The sequence below is a fragment of the Entelurus aequoreus genome, linkage group LG07 (assembly GCF_033978785.1).
Source record: "Entelurus aequoreus isolate RoL-2023_Sb linkage group LG07, RoL_Eaeq_v1.1, whole genome shotgun sequence".
Taxonomy (NCBI): domain Eukaryota; kingdom Metazoa; phylum Chordata; class Actinopteri; order Syngnathiformes; family Syngnathidae; genus Entelurus; species Entelurus aequoreus.
This window is the reverse complement of record NC_084737.1, coordinates 64463026-64487506: the sequence shown is the minus strand read 5'-3', so window position 1 is coordinate 64487506 and position 24481 is coordinate 64463026. Positions and strand designations below refer to the sequence as shown.

General features: G+C 38.3%; 2 protein-coding genes across 2 annotated transcripts in view; both read left to right on the top strand.

The window, feature by feature from the left end:
* Positions 1-4204: 4204 nt before the first annotated feature.
* sephs3 (selenophosphate synthetase 3) lies at positions 4205-12371 on the top strand. The gene is made up of 8 exons (XM_062054211.1): positions 4205-4590; positions 6401-6504; positions 7386-7493; positions 7561-7715; positions 9114-9204; positions 9299-9398; positions 9540-9752; positions 11491-12371. The coding sequence occupies exons 1-8, from the start codon at positions 4314-4316 to the stop codon at positions 11727-11729; spliced, it is 1287 nt and encodes a 428-aa protein (XP_061910195.1). The 5' UTR covers positions 4205-4313; the 3' UTR covers positions 11730-12371.
* A 3008-nt stretch (positions 12372-15379) lies between these two features.
* Positions 15380-24481, top strand: part of ap4b1 (adaptor related protein complex 4 subunit beta 1) — a 33555-nt gene continuing 24453 nt past the window's right edge. Inside the window, exons 1-3 of the mRNA XM_062052200.1 lie at positions 15380-15509; positions 15890-16018; positions 22331-22555. Coding sequence (XP_061908184.1) covers positions 15906-16018; positions 22331-22555 — 338 coding nt within the window. The 5' untranslated portion in view covers positions 15380-15509; positions 15890-15905. The remainder of the gene's footprint in view (positions 15510-15889; positions 16019-22330; positions 22556-24481) is intronic.

The window sequence follows — 24481 nt, the reverse complement described above, 5'->3', positions numbered from 1 at the left end:
GTCACGCTACTTCCGGTACAGGCAAGGCTTTTTTTATCAGCGACCAAAAGTTGCGAACTTTATCGTCGATGTTCTCTACTAAATCCTTTCAGCAAAAATATGGCAATATCGCGAATTGATCAAGTATGACACATAGAATGGATCTGCTATCCCCGTTTAAATAAAAAAATGTCATTTCAGTAGGCCTTTAAAGTTGGTCATTTATTTACGACGTATGCACTGTTTGTCGATATTGTGAGATACTGTATACAAAACTCCATACTAGTAGACATTACTGCGGAGTTAACAGCATTACAAAAAATTATGTTGCTATAAGAGTTTAATGCTGTATTGTGGTGTCTGTTTTATACCATAAGGAGAACATAGCCCCGGACTATAGCAGTAGTACAATTACATTGGAACCTATTTATTATGAGAATGATTACATGGTATATGGAGAGATTCATCAATGTTCATACAATAAGTAGTAGAAATCACTTAGAAATGATGCAGCTAAACAAAAGTTTCGCAAAATTCCTACAATGTATTGTAAAACTTTAGCATTATTAGTTTCAGACATTGTTTCATCCACATAACAGCTAGTTGTTTATGTTAGCTTTTTTATGAAATACAACTGAAAATCAGTTGAAAGTGTTGAAAGCAATGACTAGCAATATCTATGAGAAATTCAGCCAATATGAATCAGTAAGGTATGTACACACAAATAGTTAAAGAGTAACACAATTATTTACCATAACCTAGCCTTAATAAATAGATATACAAGTGCAGTAGGGTTGTGGGAAACATTCTGCTCTTAAACATGTACAATATTGCTACCAAAAAATAATACAATCCTAAAATGTTGAACATTTTGAATAGGTTTTGAAAAACAAACTTGCTAAGTCATTGACAAACTGAGTAGTGAATAAAAAAGAAACAGAAAAAGTGATTGAAAAAAGTAATTGGGTGAACAGGTTTGGGTCTGGTTTAACATAACTTTAATGAATAGATGTACAAATGGAGTAGGAATACCCTGCTTATCCATCATTGTTGCAAAGACTACTATTAAAGTCACCTTGTATTTCCTTCGTCTGTTAGTTTTGAAAAAGAGTCGTTCTAAAATACTAACATACAATAAACTATTATGTGTTGGTGAAAAACATACACGCAAACAAGGTTAGATTTAAGAAAAAGCAATGATAAAAGCATGGGGCTTGATGGTAGTCTAAAAGCACAAAAAAAAAACACTATACAAAATATTGTAAAATCAAGAAGCTAAAGTTGACTTGCAGCTATTCATCCAATGTTGTTGTATTGTTGTACAATGACGATAAAAGCTACACTTATAATGCAACTTAAATTCACAATACGTATATCAAACATTTGGACAATACAAAAATAATTCCTACAATATAGTGACTTGCAATTAAAAACATTGTGTAAAATATTAAAACAATATGTAAACATTAACATGTCTTATATAACACCCTCACCATTTTTTTCAGAATTCAGGGATGATGTTTAACAGGTCATCGTTATCTTGATAAAATAGGCAGGGAGGGGTACTCCCCCCCCCCCCCCCCAAACTTCCTGTAAAAAAACCCTCACTAAGGATACAAGACCCCCTTCAAGTCTACACACAGTGACTATAGCTGCAATAAATTCAAATTCCATCCATCCATCCATCTTCTTTCGCTTATCCGAGGTCGGGTCACGGGGGCAGCAGCCTAAGCAGGGAAGCCCAGACTTCCCTCTCCCTAGCCACTTCGTCCAGCTCTTCCCGGGGGATCCCGAGGCGTTCCAAGGCCAGCCGGGAATTCAAATTGAATTGATTATATTAAATATATAGAGAGGACAGAGACACATCTTTCCTGTCAAATTAAATATAGTAAATATAAATCATATCTTATCAAATCATAGAGGCCAGAAGGCGGGACATACACACCGGAAGCTAGGGGGCGGGACATACACACCAAATGCCAGGGGGCGGGGCTTATAGGTCATAAATCATTTTGATTGATGGGTTTTTGACAGTTTGACACAAAGTATATCCTTCATTCTCTCTTATGTATGTTGAATCCATGTCCTTAAAAGTCTTCGTATGGATAAATATTGTTTATGTTGTTTATTTCACCTTAGGTGGTAATGGGAAATACAAATATAATGTATGCATTTTTAAAACTGCGTCTTCATCAAATTTAGTAAGTATATCATTGTTTTGTTTGCCTTTTTTTTTTTAAGAAGAACTGAACACACAAATTGACAATGTACAAACAAATCAAGGCATTTCCAACACATTTCAACATTGACATCTTTATACAATCAAAACATGTTAAAAAAAAGACGATACAAAAAGATGAAGAACAAATGACAATAATTTAAAAGCTTTTCCATTTCTAACCATTTTGTAAGATATTATTAATAATTTGAAATCATTAATTTTAGAGATGTCGATAAATGCTTTAAAATGTAATATCGGAAATTATCGGTATCGTTTTTTTTAAATTATCGGTATCTGTTTTTTTTGTTTATTTATTAAATCAACATAAAAAACACAAGATACACTTACAATTAGTGCACCAACCCAAAAAACCTCCCTCCCCCATTTACACTCATTCACACAAAAGGGTTGTTTCTTTCTGTTATTGATATTTCTGGTTCCTACATTATATATCAATATATAACAATACAGTCTGCAAGGGATACAGTCCGTAAGCACACATTATTGTGTGTGCTGCTGGTCCACTAATAGTACTAACCTTTAACAGTTAATTTTCCTAATTTTCATTCATTACTAGTTTCTATGTAACTGTTTTTTATGGAGCCTATAAAGGGACATGGGATTTTTTTTTTTAAGACATGTATAAAAATATATATATACGTATATATATATATTTATATATTATATATACACATATAAATTATATGGGTAGATATTTGCTCTAAAAAGGGTATTTCAACAAGTAAACAGTACAGTAGGTAGTTGATGTTGATATATGTAATGCACATAAGGGTATTCTAGTCAGATGCGCGTGTGTAAATATGCGATGTGTAAATATCAAAATATTACGTACGTCGAATCACTTTTTGTCAGGCAATATTACATTTAATGACAATTTTACATAAATGAATACATCCAAACACGTTGTACATATTTATTATTTGCAGGAATAAATAACAGTTACAATTGTGTGTGTATTTTTCAAGCAAGAAAGAAGTTTGATCACATCAACATGGGACTAACTGACACACTCCGCTTCGCTGCAGGTCCGCAAGCCACGCCCACCCCCCACAGCCACAGAAGAGGAAAACTGTCCTTTCCCGGGCATGATAAAGTCTTAAATAATGTCAAACACGTAGCGTTACAATAACCAGGAAGATAAAGTGTTTGTCTCACACCTACTAATCAAGCATTCACATTTTGCCACAACACACATGGGGGAAAGTCCTAATTGGAAATACAGCCATATTAACTCCTAAACTGCCATTTTAACACACACCAAACCATCAGTACATATCCAATGCTTTCTCGTGGCCACGAGAAAGTTTCTCGTGCGCACGAGAAACTTTTAGTAAAAAATAAATAAAAATAAAAAATAAATTCTTTTTTTTTTAATAAAAAGAGAAAAGTTTATACATGTCTAAAAAAAAAAAAAATCCCATGTCCCTTTAGGGGCTCCGTAGTTTTTATATTGTTTTACTTTCTTTTTTATTCAAGAAAATGTTTTTAATTTATTTATATTATTTTTTTTTTTTTAAAAAGGACCTTATCTTCACCATACCCGGTTGTCCAAATTAGGCATAATAGTGTGTTAATTCCACGACTGTATATATCGGTATCGGTTGATATCGGTATCGGTAATTAAGAGTTGGACAATATCGGAATATCGGATATCGGCAAAAAAGCCAATAATTTCCGCAAGTGAAATTAATTCATTTTCACTTGCGGAAATCGACTTGGTAGTGACTATTGTATTGTGGCGCAATTGCACTGCAAATGTGTTTCCGCATTAAGAAAGAGGAAATTACAAGCATTTCCTTCAAAATAAAGGTAGTGTTATTTATTATAATATATTGTACGTTTAAGTATGCAGTTTTTATGTATAAATAATCGCTTTTTTTGTAGTCTGGGATTTGTGGTAACCATGCGTATACTTCTGAAATACGAAACACTAAAAGTGCTGATGTGGAGGCCACGTTGGTTTTATTTTGGTAGGGTGTAAAGTGCAGCGCTTCCCGTGAAGGCTTGACTCACGACTCCATTCACTCTTTGAAGAGCTGGTGTGTGTTGTTTCTTCTCGCCCTGTTCTCTCCCAAGGCTTCACCGGGCAGACATGTCAGACTCAACTTCCCCGCCTCCACAAACAGAAGCCATGGGAACCGAGGGGTGTTTACCCCCTGGGTACAAGCCTTTCAACCCCGAGGACCACGGCCTGGAGCGCGGCTTCCGTCTCACCTCATTCTCGGGCTTGAAAGGATGAGGCTGCAAAGTCCCGCAGGAGGCTCTGCTCAAACTCCTGGCGGGACTTGAGTCGGACCGGGCCGACGGGCCAGGGAAGGACGGAGATCAGGCGCCTGAGTTCGGACAACAGTTGCCCGGCCCCCGGCTTGGTTAGTATTGTTATCTCGGAAAGCTAGCATGCCGTTGTTAGCGAGCCTAGCTGAACATGCTAGCTAACCTGCGTCAACATGTCACTTGTTGTCACATACAACAGCAACAACTACTACTGAATATGCTTTCTCCGATAACCATTGATATTTACACAAGTACTAACACAATCATTTTAAAAAACAACATGGGAAACGCATAAAACAAATTATGTTATGTAGTATGATTCAGCATATTTTGAGGGCAAAGGTCAGCCCCTGGTAATGTTTTGTCGTCCCTCGCAACATCGCGCTTCACTCAAGAAAAAAATCTAATTTCGATTTGACATATAACAATTCGATTTGCGATTGTTATATTAATATAAATGCATACAACTGAGAAATAACGAGTGAGGGAAGACATGTTAAGTAGTTCTGTGCGGACAGATACCGAAATATCAACACCGCCGATACTAGCCCTTTAGTAACGTTTCCCAAAGCAAAATATCGATACATTTGATACCATAGATAGAGGTAGGAATCTTTGGGAACCTCACGATTCGATTACAATTTGATTAAAAATCGATTATTGTTGCATCTTTAATTATCATGCAGTTTTAAATTTTGTTTCATTTCACTAAATAAGTGTTTATAACTTGCAACTTTTAATAACAGTGCATTTGTAATAAGTAACAGTTAAATTGATTCCTTTAACATTTATGAATTAACAGAAATGTGTGCAAAACTGGAACATATGTGCCCTATCTTAAAGGAGGTGGCTCGCTGCAGTCAGCCTAATTTTAGAACAGCCTGCATTACTTTATTTACTTTTCAGTGCAATATTTTTTCATAACATGGTCACTACTGCCTAGTTTCTCTTGTTATATTCTTATTTTACTGTTATATTTTTATTCTCATTGTTGCTTTTTATTTTTATTCTTATTGTAATATTTTTCTATTTTGTTTCAATTTATACCCCCATTATTTACTTTTTACTTTTTAAATTCGATCTCAATTCTGTACACTGCTGCTGGAATTTTAATTTTCCTCAGGGAACTCTCCTGAAGGAATCAATAAAGTACTATCAATCTATCTCTATTCATTGACATTTACTAAATGATTCTATAATCGTCCATGTCCGTATTGCGATGCATCTATAAAATCGAATATTTCCCCCACCTGTAGTTTTCGAAGCGAGAGACACTTTTGATCTAATTGGCGAAATTGTCTGTCACTCAAATGCCAGTGACGGCGGAGAGAAAAAAAACCTCCGGCTCTTGTCGTTAGGAAACAGCACTCATTAAAACCTCAATGTCGATTAATCGAAGCAGCCCTACTTCACTCTATCGCTGGTTACATATTTTTGTTTATCTTTGAGCACATTCAAAGTATTTTGGGCCTACATTAAAGCATAAAATGGCTAAATTAACTAAAATATCATCACTAGTGTAGTTTTGTCCACTTGATGACACGAAAACCAATCAGACCCCGATGTTTGGCGTCGTGGCCACTGATTGGCTAAGACCTCAGGCAGTGTAACTATTTTGGATTCAAGAAGTGCAAAGGTGATTATTTGGGCTCTCGTAATGTTAAAAACTGTAGTTTGAAGTTCATAAACAGGTTTTTATGATCTCGCTATAAAAATATTTGATAGATAATTCCCAACTGTCAGGCCCAGAACCACTTTTCTATAGTTCCTCCAAAGAGTAATAACTTTGAGTGAAATGCACATCGTACAGCAGTTAACGAAAAAATGACATGATCAAAACATTTAAATATGTATTCTAATCCTGCAATAGGCTTGTAATGAATAGAAAATAATCATGCCTTCCAGGAGTGGGAATGGACTGCTGCGTGATCCCTCTGAGGCATGGAGGCCTCTCCTTAGTCCAGACAACAGACTTCTTCTACCCCCTGGTGGAGGATCCATACATGATGGTGAGGAACTCATCCATTAGTGCAACTCTACTACCAATTAAGAGGGCCACAGTGGGACAGGCACTCTCTCACATGACACGAGGAACCACATTTTGAACACATTTGGATTTGGTAGCATTCCACCAACGACAAGCTTGATGTTAAACAAAGATGTTTTTGTGTGACAGAGGCAATCAATTTGTAGCGGGTGCTTGGCTGGGGATATGTCAAAATGACATTGTTTAAGTGCCATAATTGTCTGAAACGAGGGTTTTCAAAAGGCGGAAGAAATCTGTTGTTGCTATCTACATATTTTTCTTGTGACATCGTTTTGTTGTATTTTTTTAAATTGTTGCCGCATATTTTATCGCTGCATTGTATCACATCAACACATTTTTTTACATTTTAATCTGCCCTCCCTAAATGTTGGAACTTAGTTAAAGTAGAGATGAAAAGACTTCCAACTTGAGGTTGTTTGTTAATATCTCCACATTAACATTACATGAATTTAGAGATGAAGCGGAGATACATGTAAGAATCATGTTAAATCAACAAAATGGTTTGGAAAAAAATTAATTCTACTATAGAAGATAAGGGTTGTCTCTAATGCTGTTAGCTTAATGCTAACCTACAACGAACAATCCCTGTGACAGGCTAATGTAAATTAGCATTGCAATTATTTTTAACTTGTACATACCAAACAAGATTTTACCAGAACAACATTGACAAGTTACATCACAGCAGTATTTCAAGACCTACTATATATATATAAATGAGGTCAGAGACATCAATCAATTGCAACGTAATCCACCAGAAAGCTGAAAACTTTGAGGATGTCTGAATCCAATGCTGACAAGAAGATCTCATGCTGTTGATTTGTTCGTCCTCTCGTGGTCTTCCAGGGCAAGATAGCGTGCGCTAATGTCCTCAGTGACCTCTACGCCATGGGCATCACGGAGTGTGACAACATGCTGATGCTGCTCAGTGTCAGCCAGAAGATGAACGACAAGGTAATATTAGTTTTTGTTTGTTTGTTGACATCATCTAAGTGGGGTTTCTCGTGATGGTCTGTCACAGGATCGCGAGCGTGTAATGCCGCTAATGATGCGGGGATTTCGTGACGCCGCCGAGGAGGGAGGGACCTCGGTCACAGGCGGCCAAACGGTAATCAATCCGTGGATCATTATAGGGGGAGTGGCCTCAGTCGTCTGCCAGCCAAGCGAGTTCATCATGTAAGTCAATGCCAAGTAGGGATGGTACTCAGCCAAACTACCTCTAGTTAATGTTGCAATGTTCAATGCCAACAAAAAAATTTATTAAAAAAAAAAAAAACTTCCAACGTAAGTAATTAAAAGCCATAACAAGATTAGAACCCTCCCAAATATATTACACTATATACATCCATTCATACATTATATTACTTTCATTTATTTTCACGTAAAAAAAACACAAATTTTTAATGTGTGGAGGCTTTTATGTTGCAAATTAGTAGTAGAAGCATTGACTTCCTTGTTCATTTACGGAATCCGGTCAACTTCCTTTGTTTTCACTTGAGGCCACATTAGGGCTTGTGCGCGTTTGTACCGGAGTCTGATAAAGATCCCATTTTACTTGTAATCCAAACCGTCAGATAGAATAAATCGGATTTGGTTCACTTTGGTCTGCAGTGTAAACATAGTCCCTGATCTGCTGACTGGGGGCAAAGTGCAAAGGAGTTTCCTCTCTGACGCCATCAGGTCCCGAACGCACGGAAATTGCCGAAGTACCGTATTTTTCGGACTATAAGTCGCTCCGGAGTATAAGTCGCACCGGCCGAAAATGCATAATAAAGAAGGAAAAAAACATATATAAATCGCACTGGAGTATAAGTCGCATTTTTTGGGGAAATTTATTTGATAAAACCCAACACCAAGAATAGACATTTGAAAGGCAATTTAAAATAAATAAAGAATAGTGAACAACAGGCTGAATAAGTGTACGTTATATGACGCATAAATAACCAACTGAGAACGTGCCTGGTATGTTAACATAACATATTATGGTAAGAGTCATTCAAATAACTATAACATAGAACATGCTATATGTTTACCAAACAATCTGTCACTCCTAATCGCTAAATCCCATGAAATCTTATACGTCTAGTCTCTTATGTGAATGAGCTAAATAATATTATTTGATATTTTACGGTAATGTGTCAATAATTTCACACATACGTCGCTCCTGAGTATAAGTCGCACCCCCGGCCAATCTATGAAAAAAACTGCGACTTATAGTCCAAAAAATACGGTAATTTTGAGCGGCATGCTCAAAATGGCCGTTTGAAATTGTGGCATTTTGTGGATGTCTGGACGATATGCTCACATAGATGATGGGCTGGAGATATAATTGACATGGTTTAACAGGTCAAATGAAACAATTCAGCATAAAAATAGCATGTATTTTCCTATTATACTGCTACTTAAAATCCCCATGTTAGAACCCCAGTGTGGGTTACGTGACCTGAAATGTGATCGTGGCAAAGACCAAAATGCTCGGATCTGGTCTTGCATGATTCCAACCCCTCCCAATAACAGATTGCTGTATAAGGAGGATGGAGAGGCGCCCTTACTCTGTATCGCACTTTTCTCCAGGCCAGATGGTGCTGTCCCAGGAGACGTGCTGGTCCTAACTAAACCTCTGGGGACACAGGTGGCTGTCAATGCTCACCAGTGGCTCGAACAGGTCTGTGACTGGCTGCTGTTGTGAGAGTGGGATTTAGTGTGCTCGACTAACAATGAATGTTGATCCTCCTCTTTGGATCATCTTGTCCAACCAGACTGATCGGTGGAACAAGATCAAGCTTGTCATCACCAAACAGGAAGTAAAAGAGGCCTATCAGGAAGCCATGTTCTCCATGGCAACACTGAACCGAACAGGTACGGGCATGCCTTTTGTTGTCGTGGTCCGTTTATTAGTCTGAGCCCATCCTTTATATCTGTGGGTTTTTTTTTTTAATGTTGAGCTTTTCCAGAATACTTTTTTGTGGTCATCATGCTTATTTCTTTTCTCCTCTGCAGCGGCAGGCCTCATGCACAAGTTCCAGGCCCACGCAGCAACAGACGTGACAGGCTTCGGTCTGTTGGGTCACGCCAACAACCTGGCAGCACAGCAACGCAGCGAGGTGGCCTTTGTTATCCACAACCTACCAATCATAGCCAAGATGGCTGCCGTCAGTAAAGCATGTGGAAACATATTCAGTCTGCTTCAGGGCACGTCATCAGAAACATCTGGTAGGACTTTTTTTTTCTTATAATCGAGTTTACATGTTGGTTTACTGTAGTATTTCTCAATTATTTTCTGTTTTAATATCCGTCTATATAGATAATTATTGATACTTTTATGACCTACGGAAAATAAGGAGCACGAAAAAAGATTTTATATGAAGTGTGAGCTTCCTCTGATTATAATCCCTCAGCTATCAAGGCAGGAAGGAAATGTCAACACAAGCATGGAAAACACTCAATGTAAACAAAATAGCAAAATCGCATTGAACACTTAACAATAAGCTCTTAAAAATAAAGCATAATGTAAGAAATGCTTCATAAAGTGTAAGAAAATACTGCAAGGTGTGAAAATGTAAACATAGAGAAACCTGAAAACTATTTTCTGCAGGTTTTGTGCTAGGAAATAACAGCTGTGTAACATTAATTTGCCCTGTTATTCTTATTCAACTATGGAAAATGAATTGTTGTTATGCAGTAATTGTTTAAACATTATTAATATATTGGTCGATATTGATAATTATTGACATTTGTTATGACCTATGGAAAATAAGGAGCAGGCCTTCTTCTGATTATAATCCCTCCGCTATCAAGCCAGAAAGGAAATGTCAACACAAGCCTGGAAATCACTCAAACGTGTAAACAACATAGTAAAATCACTTTAAACACTTAATAAGCTCTTAAAAATAAGGAATATGTAAGAAATGCTTCATAAAGTGTAAGAACATAGTGTGAAAATGTAAACCTAGAGAAACCTTAGAAGAACTATTTTCTGCAGGTTTACTTCTAAAAAGTTACAGCTGTGCTCTAAAGGGTGAGCGCGGCTAAGGTGGTGTGGTATTAGCGGTCTTGCCTTGCATCATTTACAGACCACATTGGTTTGACTACAGTCCCTTAGGAAAAATCCAAAAACCTGTCCAGGTGACTTTTCTTTCCTCTTTTATCCACAATTTCTTCAATTTGACTTTCTCTTCTCACTCCATGCAAAGAATACACCGCCAGACAAGCAAACTTCATAGTTAATATTTGGGCTGTGAATCTTTGAGCACCACATGATTCGATTTGACTCTTGGAGGCAACGATTCGATTCAGAATCGATCTATCAATTCCAAATCAGTACTTTTTATTAACATTGGGTGCCAGTTCTATGATAAACTACATTCCTCCATAAAATAGATAAACATCTCTGATACATTTCTAAATTACTTAAAAGTAAACTGGTTTTGTTTAATACAATTCTACCCAAACATTTAATAAAGTCAAATAAGGCAACAAGAAGTATCCAACACTTCTCTTTTCCAAAATAAATCTGTACAGCAGATATAGATCATCTACATCAACAGTATGATATGTCTAAGTGGCTGGAAAGATTTAAATACAAAAGTAAATATATTTTTGAATAGTTTACAAATAAGAATTGCAATTAATCTAAAAATAGTTGGGCTTTTTTTACACCCTTAGTCAATACTGTTACCTGATTGGCTATTAGCGTGTCACTCCCATTGATCAGTGATTACTTCATGCGTTGCTCGGTTACCAGAGAGCAAATGCCTTTGTTCATGCAGCCAACCTTGCTTCCATACTTCCTCTTTCTCCCAAAGAAGAAAAAATATTTATAACGGACGTTTTATCGAGCGCACTTTTTATTGTTATGGATTACGTGTCTATTGTGATATATATCAATTTATCGTGGGCCACTGTAAGTGTATAAATATTCATAAACGACTTCCTCTTGCTCTCTCTCCAGGCGGACTCCTGGTGTGTCTGCCCAGGGAGCAAGCCGCCAAGTTCTGTTCTGAGATGAAGAGCCAGAGCTCGGGAGCTGGGTGTCAGGGTGCCTGGATCATCGGGATCGTAGAGAAGGGAGACCGCCGTGCTCGCATCATCGACAAGCCCCGCATCATCGAGGTCCACCCGCGAGGAAGCCAAGTAGCCAATCGAGAGAACAGCTCGGCAAGCCCCGTGCCTCTTCCCAACCTGTCATAGACTGTGTGCATCGTTGTGTATCTTTTCTCTACCGCTGTTCTTGGAGGTGGGCTTCTTAAATGATCAAAACAAAATTCACCTTGTCAGATTCATAGCTTGACTAATTGCATTTAACTTTTCAACACATTTCCTTTAGTAAGAAAAAAGCCGTTTTAGGATTACTGTGACGAGAAAAACATTCCGAGTCAAGCCTCCTAAATTCTGATACAAACTGAGTGGATGTGTATGTTTGAATGATATGAATGGGTTGTTTTTTCCAAGTGTCTTACTGGTGAATCATGTGGGAAGGAGATGAGGGTTCTGTAATGTGTGAATGCATTTATACCATGGAAATCAGTTTGTTTATCTGTTCTTGCGCCTGGATCAGCTGCTACAGTCCAGAGGAAGGTTTGAGCAGCTTCCTCTGGACAAGCGGTGCTGTTCCCAGACCAGCAAGATCAGCTGGTGGGTCTTCCAGCACCAAGTCGCTTCCAGTCTTCCCGCTTATGACGCTCCACCCTGTAAACCCTGGCCTACTGGGACAGGTGGAGTCGATGTTTTTCTATTGAGGGGTGGGGGGGACTTGGCCTGCTGGAGGCCTAAAGCTGTTGGATTTCCTGCTTACCACACTTAATTAAAACAAAATTATGTGTGCAAAATTCACTTCATTTGTACGAGGAATCTTTACTGTGAAAGATACATGCAGCCTAGGAGAACATCACATTGTACGAAGAGCAAGTCTCACTTCCAGAAAATCAGTCATTGTTTGGAATCAGATACACGACATGGTTTAAAAGACCTTATATATATACTTTTAAGAGTTGTATTTTAAAGTGGAGTTGATCAAAATATAGGTACACAAAAATGCTACTTCTACATTTATTATAAACATCACTCAGTATGATGCCGTTATACAGCGCTCTAAATCACTAAGTAATTACCAGTGGTTAAAAAAACACATCTGTATTTTTAGAATAATAAAATATAAAGACAGTAAATTTATAGTGACACGTTACAGTAGGGGTGTCCAAACTTATTCCACTGAGGGCTGCACACTGAAAATATATTTTTCAAAACCAATACAGTATATATTTTTTTACCTTTAGGGCTCCCTTCCAGTTTAGTCTCGGGGACCCTGAAGGGTCTCATTCATAAAAATTCAAAGCAAGTTTATTTTTAGAGCGCAATTGGTGCACAGTGCAATTGTCAGATATGTGTATTATTATTAACGCTTAAGTCTCTAGATCAATTTCAGGTGTATCTGTTGATATTAAGTTTCCTTTTTTTTTATTATGTTTTATGCACTTTTTTGTCAAACCCCCCACACAAAATATTGAATGTTTTCCCCCCAAAGAAAAAATTCTAAGTGCAATATTTTATGTGAAGTAATTGGAGCCTTAAATAGATCAAAAATTGAAACCACCATTGATTTTTATTGTCATTATTTATAGTCATTATTTATATATATTTATATATATATATATATATATATATATATATATATATATATATATATATATATATATATATATATATATATATATACAAACAAACCCTGTTTCCATAAGTTGGGAAATTGTGTTAGATGTAAATATAAACGGAATACAATGCTTTGCAAATCATTTTCAACCCATATTCAGTTGAATATGCTACAAAGACAACATATTTGATGTTCAAACTGATAAACTTTTTTTTTTTTGCAAATAATCATTAACTTTAGAATTTGATGCCAGCAACACGTGACAAAGAAGTTGTGGCAATAAATACTGATAAAGTTGTGGAATGCTCATCAAACACTTATTTGGAACATCCCACAGGTGAACAGGCAAATTGGGAACAGGTGGGTGCCATGATTGGGTATAAAAGTAGATTCCATGAAATGCTCAGTCATTCACAAACAAGGATGAGGCGAGGGTCACCACTTTGTCAACAAATGCGTGAGCAAATTGTTGAACAGTTTAAGAAAAACCTTTCTCAACCAGCTATTGCAAGGAATTTAGGGATTTCACCATCTACGGTCCGTAATATCATCAAAGGGTTCAGAGAATCTGGAGAAATCACTGCACGTAAGCAGCTAAGCCCGTGACCTTCGATCCCTCAGGCTGTACTGCATCAACAAGCAACATCAGTGTGTAAAGGATATCACCACATGGGCTCAGGAACACTTCAGAAACCCACTGTCAGTAACTACAGTTGGTCGCTGCATCTGTAAGTGCAAGTTAAAACTCTACTATGCAAGGCGAAAACCGTTTATCAACAACACCCAGAAACGCCGTCGGCTTCGTTGGGCCTGAGCTCATCTAAGATGGACTGATACAAAGTGGAAAAGTGTTCTGTGGTCTGACGAGTCCACATTTCAAATTGTTTTTGGAAACTGTGGACGTCGTGTCCTCCGGACCAAAGAGGGAAAAAAACATCCGGATTGTTATAAGCGCAAAGTTGAAAAGCCAGCATCTGTGATGGTATGGGGGTGTATTAGTGCCCAAGACATGGGTAACTTACACATCTGTGAAAGGCGCCATTAATGCTGAAAGGTACATACAGGTTTTGGAGCAACATATGTTGCCATCCAAGCAACGTTACCATGGACGCCCCTGCTTATTTCAGCAAGACAATGCCAAGCCACGTGTTACATCAACGTGGCTTCATAGTAAAAGAGTGCGGGTACTAGACTGGCCTGCCTGTAGTCCAGGCCTGTTTCCCATTGAAAATGTGTGGCACATTATGAAGCCTAAAATACCACAATGGAGACCCCCGGACTGTTGAACAACTTAAGCTGTACATCGAGCAAGAATGGGAAAGAATTCCACCTGAGAAGCTTAAAAAATGTGTCTCCTCAGTTCCCAAACGTTTACTGAGTGTTGTGAAAAGAAAAGGTGATGTAACACAGTGGTGAACATGCCCTTTCCCAACTATTTTGGCACGTGTTGCAGCCATGAAATTCTAAGTTAAGTATTATTTGCAAAAAAAAATTAAGTTTATGAGCTTGAACATCAAATATCTTGTCTTTGTAGTGCATTCAATTGAATATGGGTTGAAAAGGATTTGCAAATCATTGTATTCCGTTTATATTTACATCTAACACAATTTCCCAACTCATATGGAAACGGGGTTTGTATATATACAGGAAGTATATACACATATATACTATTTGAGCAATGACGGTTTAAAAAAAAGTCTTACTAAAATTGTTGGAAATCCAAAAGGGCCCTACTCTGAAAATATGTATTTTATAAAAAAGTTTTACTTTCAACACTTAAGTCTAGACCAACTTGAGATCTTTACGTTGATTGTAAGTTTTTATCATTTCTTTTAATATTTTTTTGTTTTGTTGTATGTCCTTTTTGTCTTAGAAGCCTTATTTTTTTTATATGTCAAATACACAAAATATGCAATACTTTCCCCCAAACAATTAGAAAGTTGAATATTTGATGAAGTAATTGGAGCCTTGAGTAGCTCAATAGTTCATAAAAACAAATGTTTTACTGACAGCCTGCGTGGTAGCTATATGATTAATCAACATTGCAACTTTGTCTCATTACATTTAACCTGTTTGCTCTTTTATTGCATACATATTTTTAATATTTTTTTAAGAATGTTCCGCGGGCCATTAAAAAATAGCTGCGGGCCGCACTTTGGACATCTCTGTTAATTACAATCTCGACAAGTGGCAAACAGCAATTTACTCTCCGACCACCAGGGAGCAGCATTCCCATGAAAAGTAAAGCAGAAGAAAAAACACGGAAGTGCATGTTTACGGCAAAGTAAACAACCTTGTCATCCAAGGAGTGATTAAAAGCGGTAAGAGTGACCGTTAAATATGTATATTGAATGTTGCGTTGTAGCGGCAGATGTTAGATACAGTTTGAGTCTTGAATATATCAAAAACGTTCCATTTGTATTAGGGGTAATAACTAAGCAAGACGTGTGCGTGCTTTTGGCATTTCGTTTCTGTTCCCTCGTTGATAATGTCTACTAGTCCACGTTCATGTCCAAGCATTTGAATTCAGCTGTGTTGCGATCATCTTTAAAGCTTGACAACATGACTATGCTGCTCACTGCTCCCCTCACCTCCAAGGGGGTGAGGGTAATGGGTCAAATGCAAAGGATAATCTCACCACACCTAGTGTGTGTGTGTCAGTCATTGGTACTTTAACTTTAATTATGACCGTACCTGATAGGTTGTCTGCTGCCCCCATGCCATACCTTGGCAACGAGGACATGGTGAAGGACCTGAGGAGAGCTCTGTCCAACCCTCACGTCCAGTCGGATCAGCTGCGTTACAGGAACGCCATCCTCAAAGTGATTAAGTACGAACACACACACACACGTCTTTGCATCTCTGAATTACTCAATTCCACTTTTTTTTTTTCTAAAATGGTCTCCGGAGCTCCCAGAAATCATGTTCCCACACACAGGGCCGTAACTAGGATTTGACAAATACCGAAGTCAGAAATTGGTGGTCCAAGAGGAACTTTGAAAGGCCAGAATCATGGGTATCCCAGCATCATATCAATTATATTACTTTGAACAACAAAATGAATTTCCAGAATAACAAACATTTTAATTGAGAGATAACTATCACTCATCTAACATCTTTGATAATCAGCATAATTTTGTACCAGTCCCCTTTTTTATTAATATCCCAAAGTTTAGCGTATTTTAACATAATTAAGTGGGCAGTACAGTGGAACAGGGGTTAGTGCATGTGCCTCACAATACGAAGGTCCTAAGTTCAATCCCGGCTCGGCATCTTTCTGTGTGGAGTTTGTATGTTCTCGCTGTGACTGCGTGGGTTCCCTCCGGGTACTCCGGCTTCCTCCCACCAACAAAAACATTCCTGGGGATAGGTTGATTGGCATCACTAAATTGGCCCTAGTGTGTGAATGTGAGTGTGAATGTTGTCTGTTTATCTGTGTTGGCCCTGCGATGAGGTGGTGACTTGTCCAGAGTGTACCCCGCCTTCCGCCCGAATGCAGCTGAGATAGGCTCCAGCGCCCCCCGTGACCCGTAAAGGGACGAGGTGTAGAAAATGGATGGATGCATGGATAAAACGCAGTGGCGGGCCGTGCGTTTCCCACCTAGGCCTTCAGTGATGTCCGACTTCAGTGATTACCTCTCAAAATACCCTAATTTATGTAACCACATGAACATTGCTGGAAAAATACTATACAGGAACACATTTACGCACTACTGGGCATTGAACACCTCAACAGTGTACAAAACGGGTTATTTTCTGGCACATTTACAAATCAATTAAAACTGTCAAAATTAAAATAGCAAAAAACATATTAAAAGTGAAAAAATTAAATATTTTAATTCACCATTCGTAGCACCTATTCAGCGCCGTATAAGCCAGTGGTAACCCTCGTCGTCGGCTTATTCGAGTGGAAATGGCGGGCATTTCCCCATTTCATTTTCATACTGTCAACAACTTGTGATCTGATTGGCTATTGCAACTGTCTATCAACTGTATTGGTTCTCAAATTCATCCACTAACGGTCCCGGTGAGTATCCAATCACAGGACACGTAAATGTCACGTTCAACGTGAGGCCAGCTAGAAGGCCTTACTGACAACAACTTGTGATCTGATTGGCTATCGCAACTGTCTATCACCTGTAGGTCCCCGTCCGCTTACAGTGCACGGACACTCGCATTGTCGATTCTAAAGGCAGTTCGTACAGCATGACAACATAAGCTAGCTGAATTCTGATTGAATACAAACTCAAACTAAAAACAACAGCATTGGAACAAGCGCAATATGACATGAAGAGAATATGAATACTTTGATATTTAGGGAAAGTAAATGAAAAAATAATTGTATCTTTAATTATGATTATGATTTCTGATTATGTTAGGCCAGCAGAGAAGGCCTTGCTGGCCCTGACGGCCCACCACTGTTAAAACATAAATTTATAAAGCATACCAAATTTTCAACTACGACCATTTTGAACCCAAGATCATGTGGTTTGTAAAGCACCTACTAAAGACATCTGCCACGGAGCCACCGGAAGTGACAAACAACATTTTTAGTTCACGTTGTAATCATGACAGAGCATGACATGGCCATAAATACATTTGGGGTAAAATGTGAGGTGGCAACTTGTCCAGGGTGTACCCCGCCTTCCGCCCGAATGCAGCTGAGATAGGCTTCAGCACCCCCCACGACCCTGAACGGGACAAGCGGTAGGAAATGGATGGATAAAATGTTGACACATGATCACATGATGTTTAAAATAAAAGTGGACTTATTTGCGTTACATTGTTGGAAATGTAGCGAGCTGTGCATGACCAAAGATCGTATATTGACAGAAGATGATCTACGCATGGTGATGTACAGCGCACACGATGTCCGAGACAAAGTATATTTACAGTCAGTCATTTCATCATCCATTTGTCACCTAAAAAAAAATACTTTGGACATGACCTCGGTGTCCTCAATGGTAGTTGCAGCCATGCCCACATACAAACCCCAAAACCAGTAAAGTTGGCAGAATACAATTATTTGCAAATTCTTTTCAGTCTATATTCAAAGACAAGATACTTAACGTTTAAAACTGGAAAAACCTTATTTTTTGCAAATTTTAGCTAATTTGAAATTTGATGCCTGCAACATGTTTTAAAAAAGCTGGGACAAGTGGCAAAAAAGACTGAGAAAGTTGAGGAATGCTCATCAAACACTTATTTGGAACATCCCACAGGTGAACAGGCTAATTGGGAACAGGTGGGTGCCATGATTGGATATAAAAGCAGCTTCCATGAATTGCTCAGTCATTCACAAACAAGGATTGGGCGAGGGTCACCACTTTGTGAACAAATGCGTGAGCAAATTGTCGAACAGTTTACGAACAACATTTCTCAACGAGCTATTGCGAACAATTTAGGGATTTCACCATCTAAGGTCTGTAATATCATCAAAAGGTTCAGAGAATCTGGAGAAATCACTGCACGTAACATTGAATGCCCGTGACCTTGGATCCCTCAGGCTGTACTGCATCAAAAAACGACATCAGTGTGTAAAGAATATCACCACATGGACTCAGGAACACTTCAGAAAACCACTGTCAGTAACTACAGTTTGTCGCTACATCTGTTAGTGCAAGTTAAAAATTTACTATGCAAAGCAAAAGCCATTTATCAACAACACCCAGAAACGCCGCCGGCTTCGCTGTGCCTTAGCTCATCTAAGATGGACTGATGCAGAGTGTAAAAGTGTTCTGTGGTCTGACGAGTCCACCTTTCAAATTTAATTTTGGAAACTGGGGATGTTGTGTCCTCCGGAACAAAGAGGAAAAGAACCATCCGGATTGTTATAGGCGCAAAGTTCAAAAGCCAGCATCTGTGATGTATGGGGGTGTATTTGTGCTCAAGGCATGGGTAACTTACACATCTGTGAAAGCACCAATAAGGCTGAAAAGTACCTACAAGTTTTGGAGCAACATATGTTGCCATCCAAGCAACGTTATCATCGATGCCCCTGCTTATTTCAGCAAGACAATGCCAAGCCGCGTGTTACAACAGCGTGGCTTCATAGTAAAAGAGTGTGGGTACTAGACTGGCCTACCTGTAGTCCAGACTTGTCTCCCATTGAAAATGTGTGGCGCATTATGAAGCGTAAAATACGACAACGGAGACCCCGGACTGTTGAACAACTTAAAGGCCTACTGAAACCCACTACTACCGACCACACAGTCTGATAGTTCATATATCAATGATGAAATCTTAACATTGCAACACATGCCAATACGGCCGGGTTAACTTATAAAGTGCAATTTTAAATTTCCAGCTAAACTTCCGGTTGAAAACTCCTTTGGATATGACGTATGCGCGTGACGTAGCCAGTAGAACAGAGGTATGGCTCCCCCATTGAGGCCAATACGAAATAGCTCTGTTTTCATCTCATTATTCCACAGTATTCTGGACATCTGTGTTGGTGAATCTGTTGCAATTTGTTCATTGCATTATGGAGAAAAAAGCTGAGCAAGCAAAGAAGAAAGTTGTCGGTGCGAAGCGGAGTATTTTGCGAGGGAAGTCAGCAACACAACACAGCCGGTGTTTCATTGTTTATATTCCCGAAAGATGCAGTCAAGATCGAAGAACTCGGACAACAGAGACTCTTACCAGGAGGACTTTGACTTCGATACACAGACGCCTGTAGAGAACTGGGACAACACAGACTCTTACCAGGATTACTTTGATTTGGATACACACACGCAGACGCTGTATCGTGAGTATGCAGCTGCGCTTCCAAACATTTGATCGCTTGCCCGTACGTGCGTGTCACGTACGTAACTTTGGTTAAATATATAAGCTTTATGAACCTTGGGTTAGGTGAACGGTCCTTTGGGCTTAGTGATTGTGTGTGTTGTGCAGGTGTTTGAATTGTATTGGCGGGTTATATGGACGGGAGCTAGTATACTAGCTCCTAGCTCCCAGCTATGGCTAGGAGCTAGCACAACAAACACCTAGGTGTTTTTATGCGGGATTAATTTGTGGCATATTAAATATAAGCCTGGTTGTGTTGTGGCTAATAGAGTATATATATGTCTTGTGTTTATTTACTGTTGTAGTCATTCCCAGCTGAATATCAGGTCCCACCCGCGCGCTTCCAAACATTTGATCGCTTGCCCGTACGTGCGTAACTTTGGGTAAATATATAGTCTTTATGAACCTTGGGTTAGGTGAACAGTCCTTTGGGCTGGTTGTGTTGTGGCTAATAGAGTATATATATGTCTTGTGTTTATTTACTGTTGTAGTCATTCCAGCTGAATATCAGGTCCCACCCGCCTCTCACAGCATCTTCCCTATCTGAATCGCTTCCACTCCCCACTAGTCCTTCACTTGCACTTTCCTCATCCACAAATCTTTCATCCTCACTCAAATTAATGGGGAAATCGTCGCTTTCTCGGTCCGAATCGCTCTCACTTCTGGCCGCCATCACTGTAAACAATAGGGAACTTTGCGGAAATGTACAACTGACTACGTCACGCTACTTCCGGTAGGGGCAATGCTTTTTTTTGTCAGATACCAAAAGTTGCGATCTTTATCGTCGTTGTTCTCTACTAAATCCTTTCAGCAAAAATATGGAAATATCGCAAAATTATCAAGTATGACACATAGAATAGATCTGCTATCCCTGTTTAAAAAAATAAATTCATTTCAGTAGGCCTTTAAGCTGTACATCAAGCAAGAATGGGAAATAATTCCACCTGAAAAGCTTCAAAAATGTGTCTCCTCAGTTCCCAAACGTTTACTGAGTGTTGTTAAAAGGAAAGGCCATGTAACACAGTGGTAAAAATGCTCCTGTGCTAACTTTTTTGCAATATGTTGCTGCCATTAAATTCTAACTTAATGATTATTTGCAAGTTTCTCAGTTCGAACATTAAACATCTTGTCTTTGCGGTATATTCAATTGAATATAAGTTTAAAAGTATTTGCAAATCATTGTATTCTGTTTTTGTTTACAATTTACACAAGTTGCCAACTTCACTGGTTTTGGGTTTTGTACGTGAACAAAACACAAATATTCCATCCTCATCAATTAAAATTGCCCAGAATGCTGATTCAACACAAGGTGTCAGGGTTAATTCCAAGGCAGCATCTCCATCTGGGTGTACTGCACATGTTCACCCCAATGTGAAGAGGACAAGGCTTTTTGTGTTTGGCCCTAAACGCAATTTTATTTGTGGCCCCATGACTCCTGAAGGGCCCTCACCTCGCCCTAAACCTAACCGCACCTCTCCACATACACACGCACCGTTTGTTATTGTTTACATGCAACTAAAAAACAATTGTTGACTTAATTTAATTGAAACTAGCTGTTTGAAACACATGTAAATATATACATGTATATATATTTGACTTTTTTAACTTTTTAAGGCACCCTAATATATTCCTAAATTAGCCAAAATGTGAGTTTTAATATAATATAACCTGTCATTATTTACTTAAATATGATTATGAATATGTCACATTTCCCTTTACTTCACAGTGTAAAGTAGATATTAGCCGATTCATGTAGGATTATTATTAGTGCATCTACTTGGGGCTAAAGTAATCATTTTATGAGGTTTTTCTACATGTAAAACACTTCCTTGTGGTGTACATAACACATAATAGTGGTTCTTTGGTCCAAATGTTGCATATGTTTTACAGACCATCTTAAACTTAAACATCTTTGTGTAAATGTATACTATATATGGATAATTCTGTGACTGTTTTCCTAACTGGTGACGTCACAGGTTGTGCAAATTCCAAACGAGTCATTTTGAACAAGATTGTTTTATTAATGCCTCTGCCATGCCTCCACGGTTTGAGTTCAAATTTTCGGGACTTTTCTTCTATCACCTCATCCTGGTTCCCAAATGTTGTTGCTGTGTGTGGATGCATAAAAGTGAGCTTTGATGTTGTTACGACGTCTGTGTTCGCGAACAGTGAAGGGTTTATGCTGGGTTTTGGTAAAGTTACACATTCATAATATGATTCCAACCACCTCATTATTGAACTTTTGACAGCAAAATTGGTTTACCTTTCATGACCTCAAGTTTGTGGGGCCCAAATCCGGATCCATTTATGTTCAGTCATCTGAATGTTGAATTTGTCACTTCTTTTCGCGTCTTAGGCTGATGTCGCAAGGCGTGGATGTGTCCAACCTGTTCAGCGAGATGGTCAAAGCGTGTGCCACAGTAGACGTGGTCCAGAAGAAGCTGGTCTACGTCTTCCTGTGCTCCTATGCCGCGTTGAACCCAGAGCTGTCGCTGCTGGTCATCAACACACTGAGGAAAGACTGCCAGGATCCAAACCCCATGGTGCGCAGCTTGGCCTTGAGGAACATGACCAACCTGAGGTGAGTGGATATAAATTCTAAATTGTTGTTGTGATGGGGGTCTAAAGCAAGCGACTGAGGGCCGCACATTGAAAAATTAAAGCATGCGCGGGCCATTTTGATATTTTTGAATTTTAAAACCAATACATATATGGATTTCTTTTTCACCTTTAGGGCTCCCCTCAAGTTTGGTCCCAATGACCCAGAAGGATCTCAGTCAAAAAATGTAAAAAAATAAGTCATATATAAAAAATAAAAAAAAATCAGCGCTTAAAGTTTTAGATCAACTTCAGATTTATCTGTCGATGTAAAGTATTTTTTTATCTTATTTTTTTATGTTTTATGCCCGTTTTGTTAAAAAAAAACCTGTTCTTAATGCAAAATCACAAACTATGCAACAAAATATTGATTTCAATTTGTTATTTTTTGAGCAATGAGTTTAAACAAATCCCACTAAAACTATTGGGGATCCAAAAGGGCCCCACTCATAATATAAGTTGTACATTATTATTTTTTACAAATTTCAAAACTTAAATTTCTAGATTAAGCTCAGATCTGCTCAGATGTAAAGTATTTAAAAAAAGTAAATAAATAAATAAAACTATATTTTTATGTATGTGTGTGTGTGTGTGTGTGTGTATATATATAAATATGTGTATATATACACACACACACATATGTATAAACATATACATACAAGAAAGCCAACTGCATGCAAAGTAACTATACGTATGTATGTACAGTATATGTATGTTATATATATATATATATATATATATATATATATATATATATATATATATACACACAAACAAGCCAACTTCATGCAAAGTAACTATATGTATATATAAATCTGTGTGTATATATATATATATATATATATATATATATATATATATATATATATATATATATACAGTCGTGGTCAAAAGTTTACATACACTTGTGAAGGACATAACGCCATGGCTGTCTTGAGTTTTGTCACTGCCACGATCAGGAAGAAAACGCAAGCTATCACCTGCTGCTGAGAGAAAATTTGTCAGGATGATCAAGAGTCAACCGAGAACCACCAAAAAGCAGGTCTGCAATGAATTGGAAGTTGCTGGAACACAGGTGTCAGTGTCCACAGTCAAGCGTGTTTTGCATCGCCATGGACTGAGAGGCTACCATGCAAGAAGGAAGCCCTTGCTCCAGAAGCGACACCTTAAGGCTCATCTAAAGTTTGCTGCTGATCACATGGACAAAGATAAGATAAGATAGATAGATGGATAGAATAATAGATAGATAGATAGACAGATAGATAGATAGTACTTTATTGATTCCTTCAGGAGAGTTCCCTCAGGTAAATTTAAATTCCAGCAGCAGTGCACAGAATTGAGATTGAGTTCAAAAAGTAAAAAGTAAATAAAGGGGATATAAATAGAAATAAAATACAACAATAAGAATAAAAATAAAAAGCAACAATAAGAATAAAAATATAACAGTAAAAATAAGAATATAACAAGAGCAACTATGCAGTAGTGACCATGTTATGAAAATGTATTGCATTGTTATTGCACTGTTAATTGCACTGTTTTTTGTTGCAGTTTATTTCAGTATTGTTATTGTTTTGCATCCCCTGTCATGTCATCCTAGTACCCCCTCCCCCAGAGAGGAGTTGTACAGTCTGATGGCGTGTGGGACAAAGGAGTTTTTTAGTCTATTAGTCCTGCACTTGGGATGAAGCAGTCTAGCACTGAATAGGCTCCTCTGGCTACTGATAACGGTATGCAGAGGGTGACTGGCATCATCCATAATGCTCAGTAGTTTTTCCACAGTCCTCTTCTCTGCCGCTGTCACCAGTGAGTCCAGTTTTATTCCGATCGTAGAGCAGGCCCGCCTGATCAGTTTCTCCAGTTTGTAGCTGTCCTTCTTAGATGTACTGTCCCCCCAGCACACTACGATGTA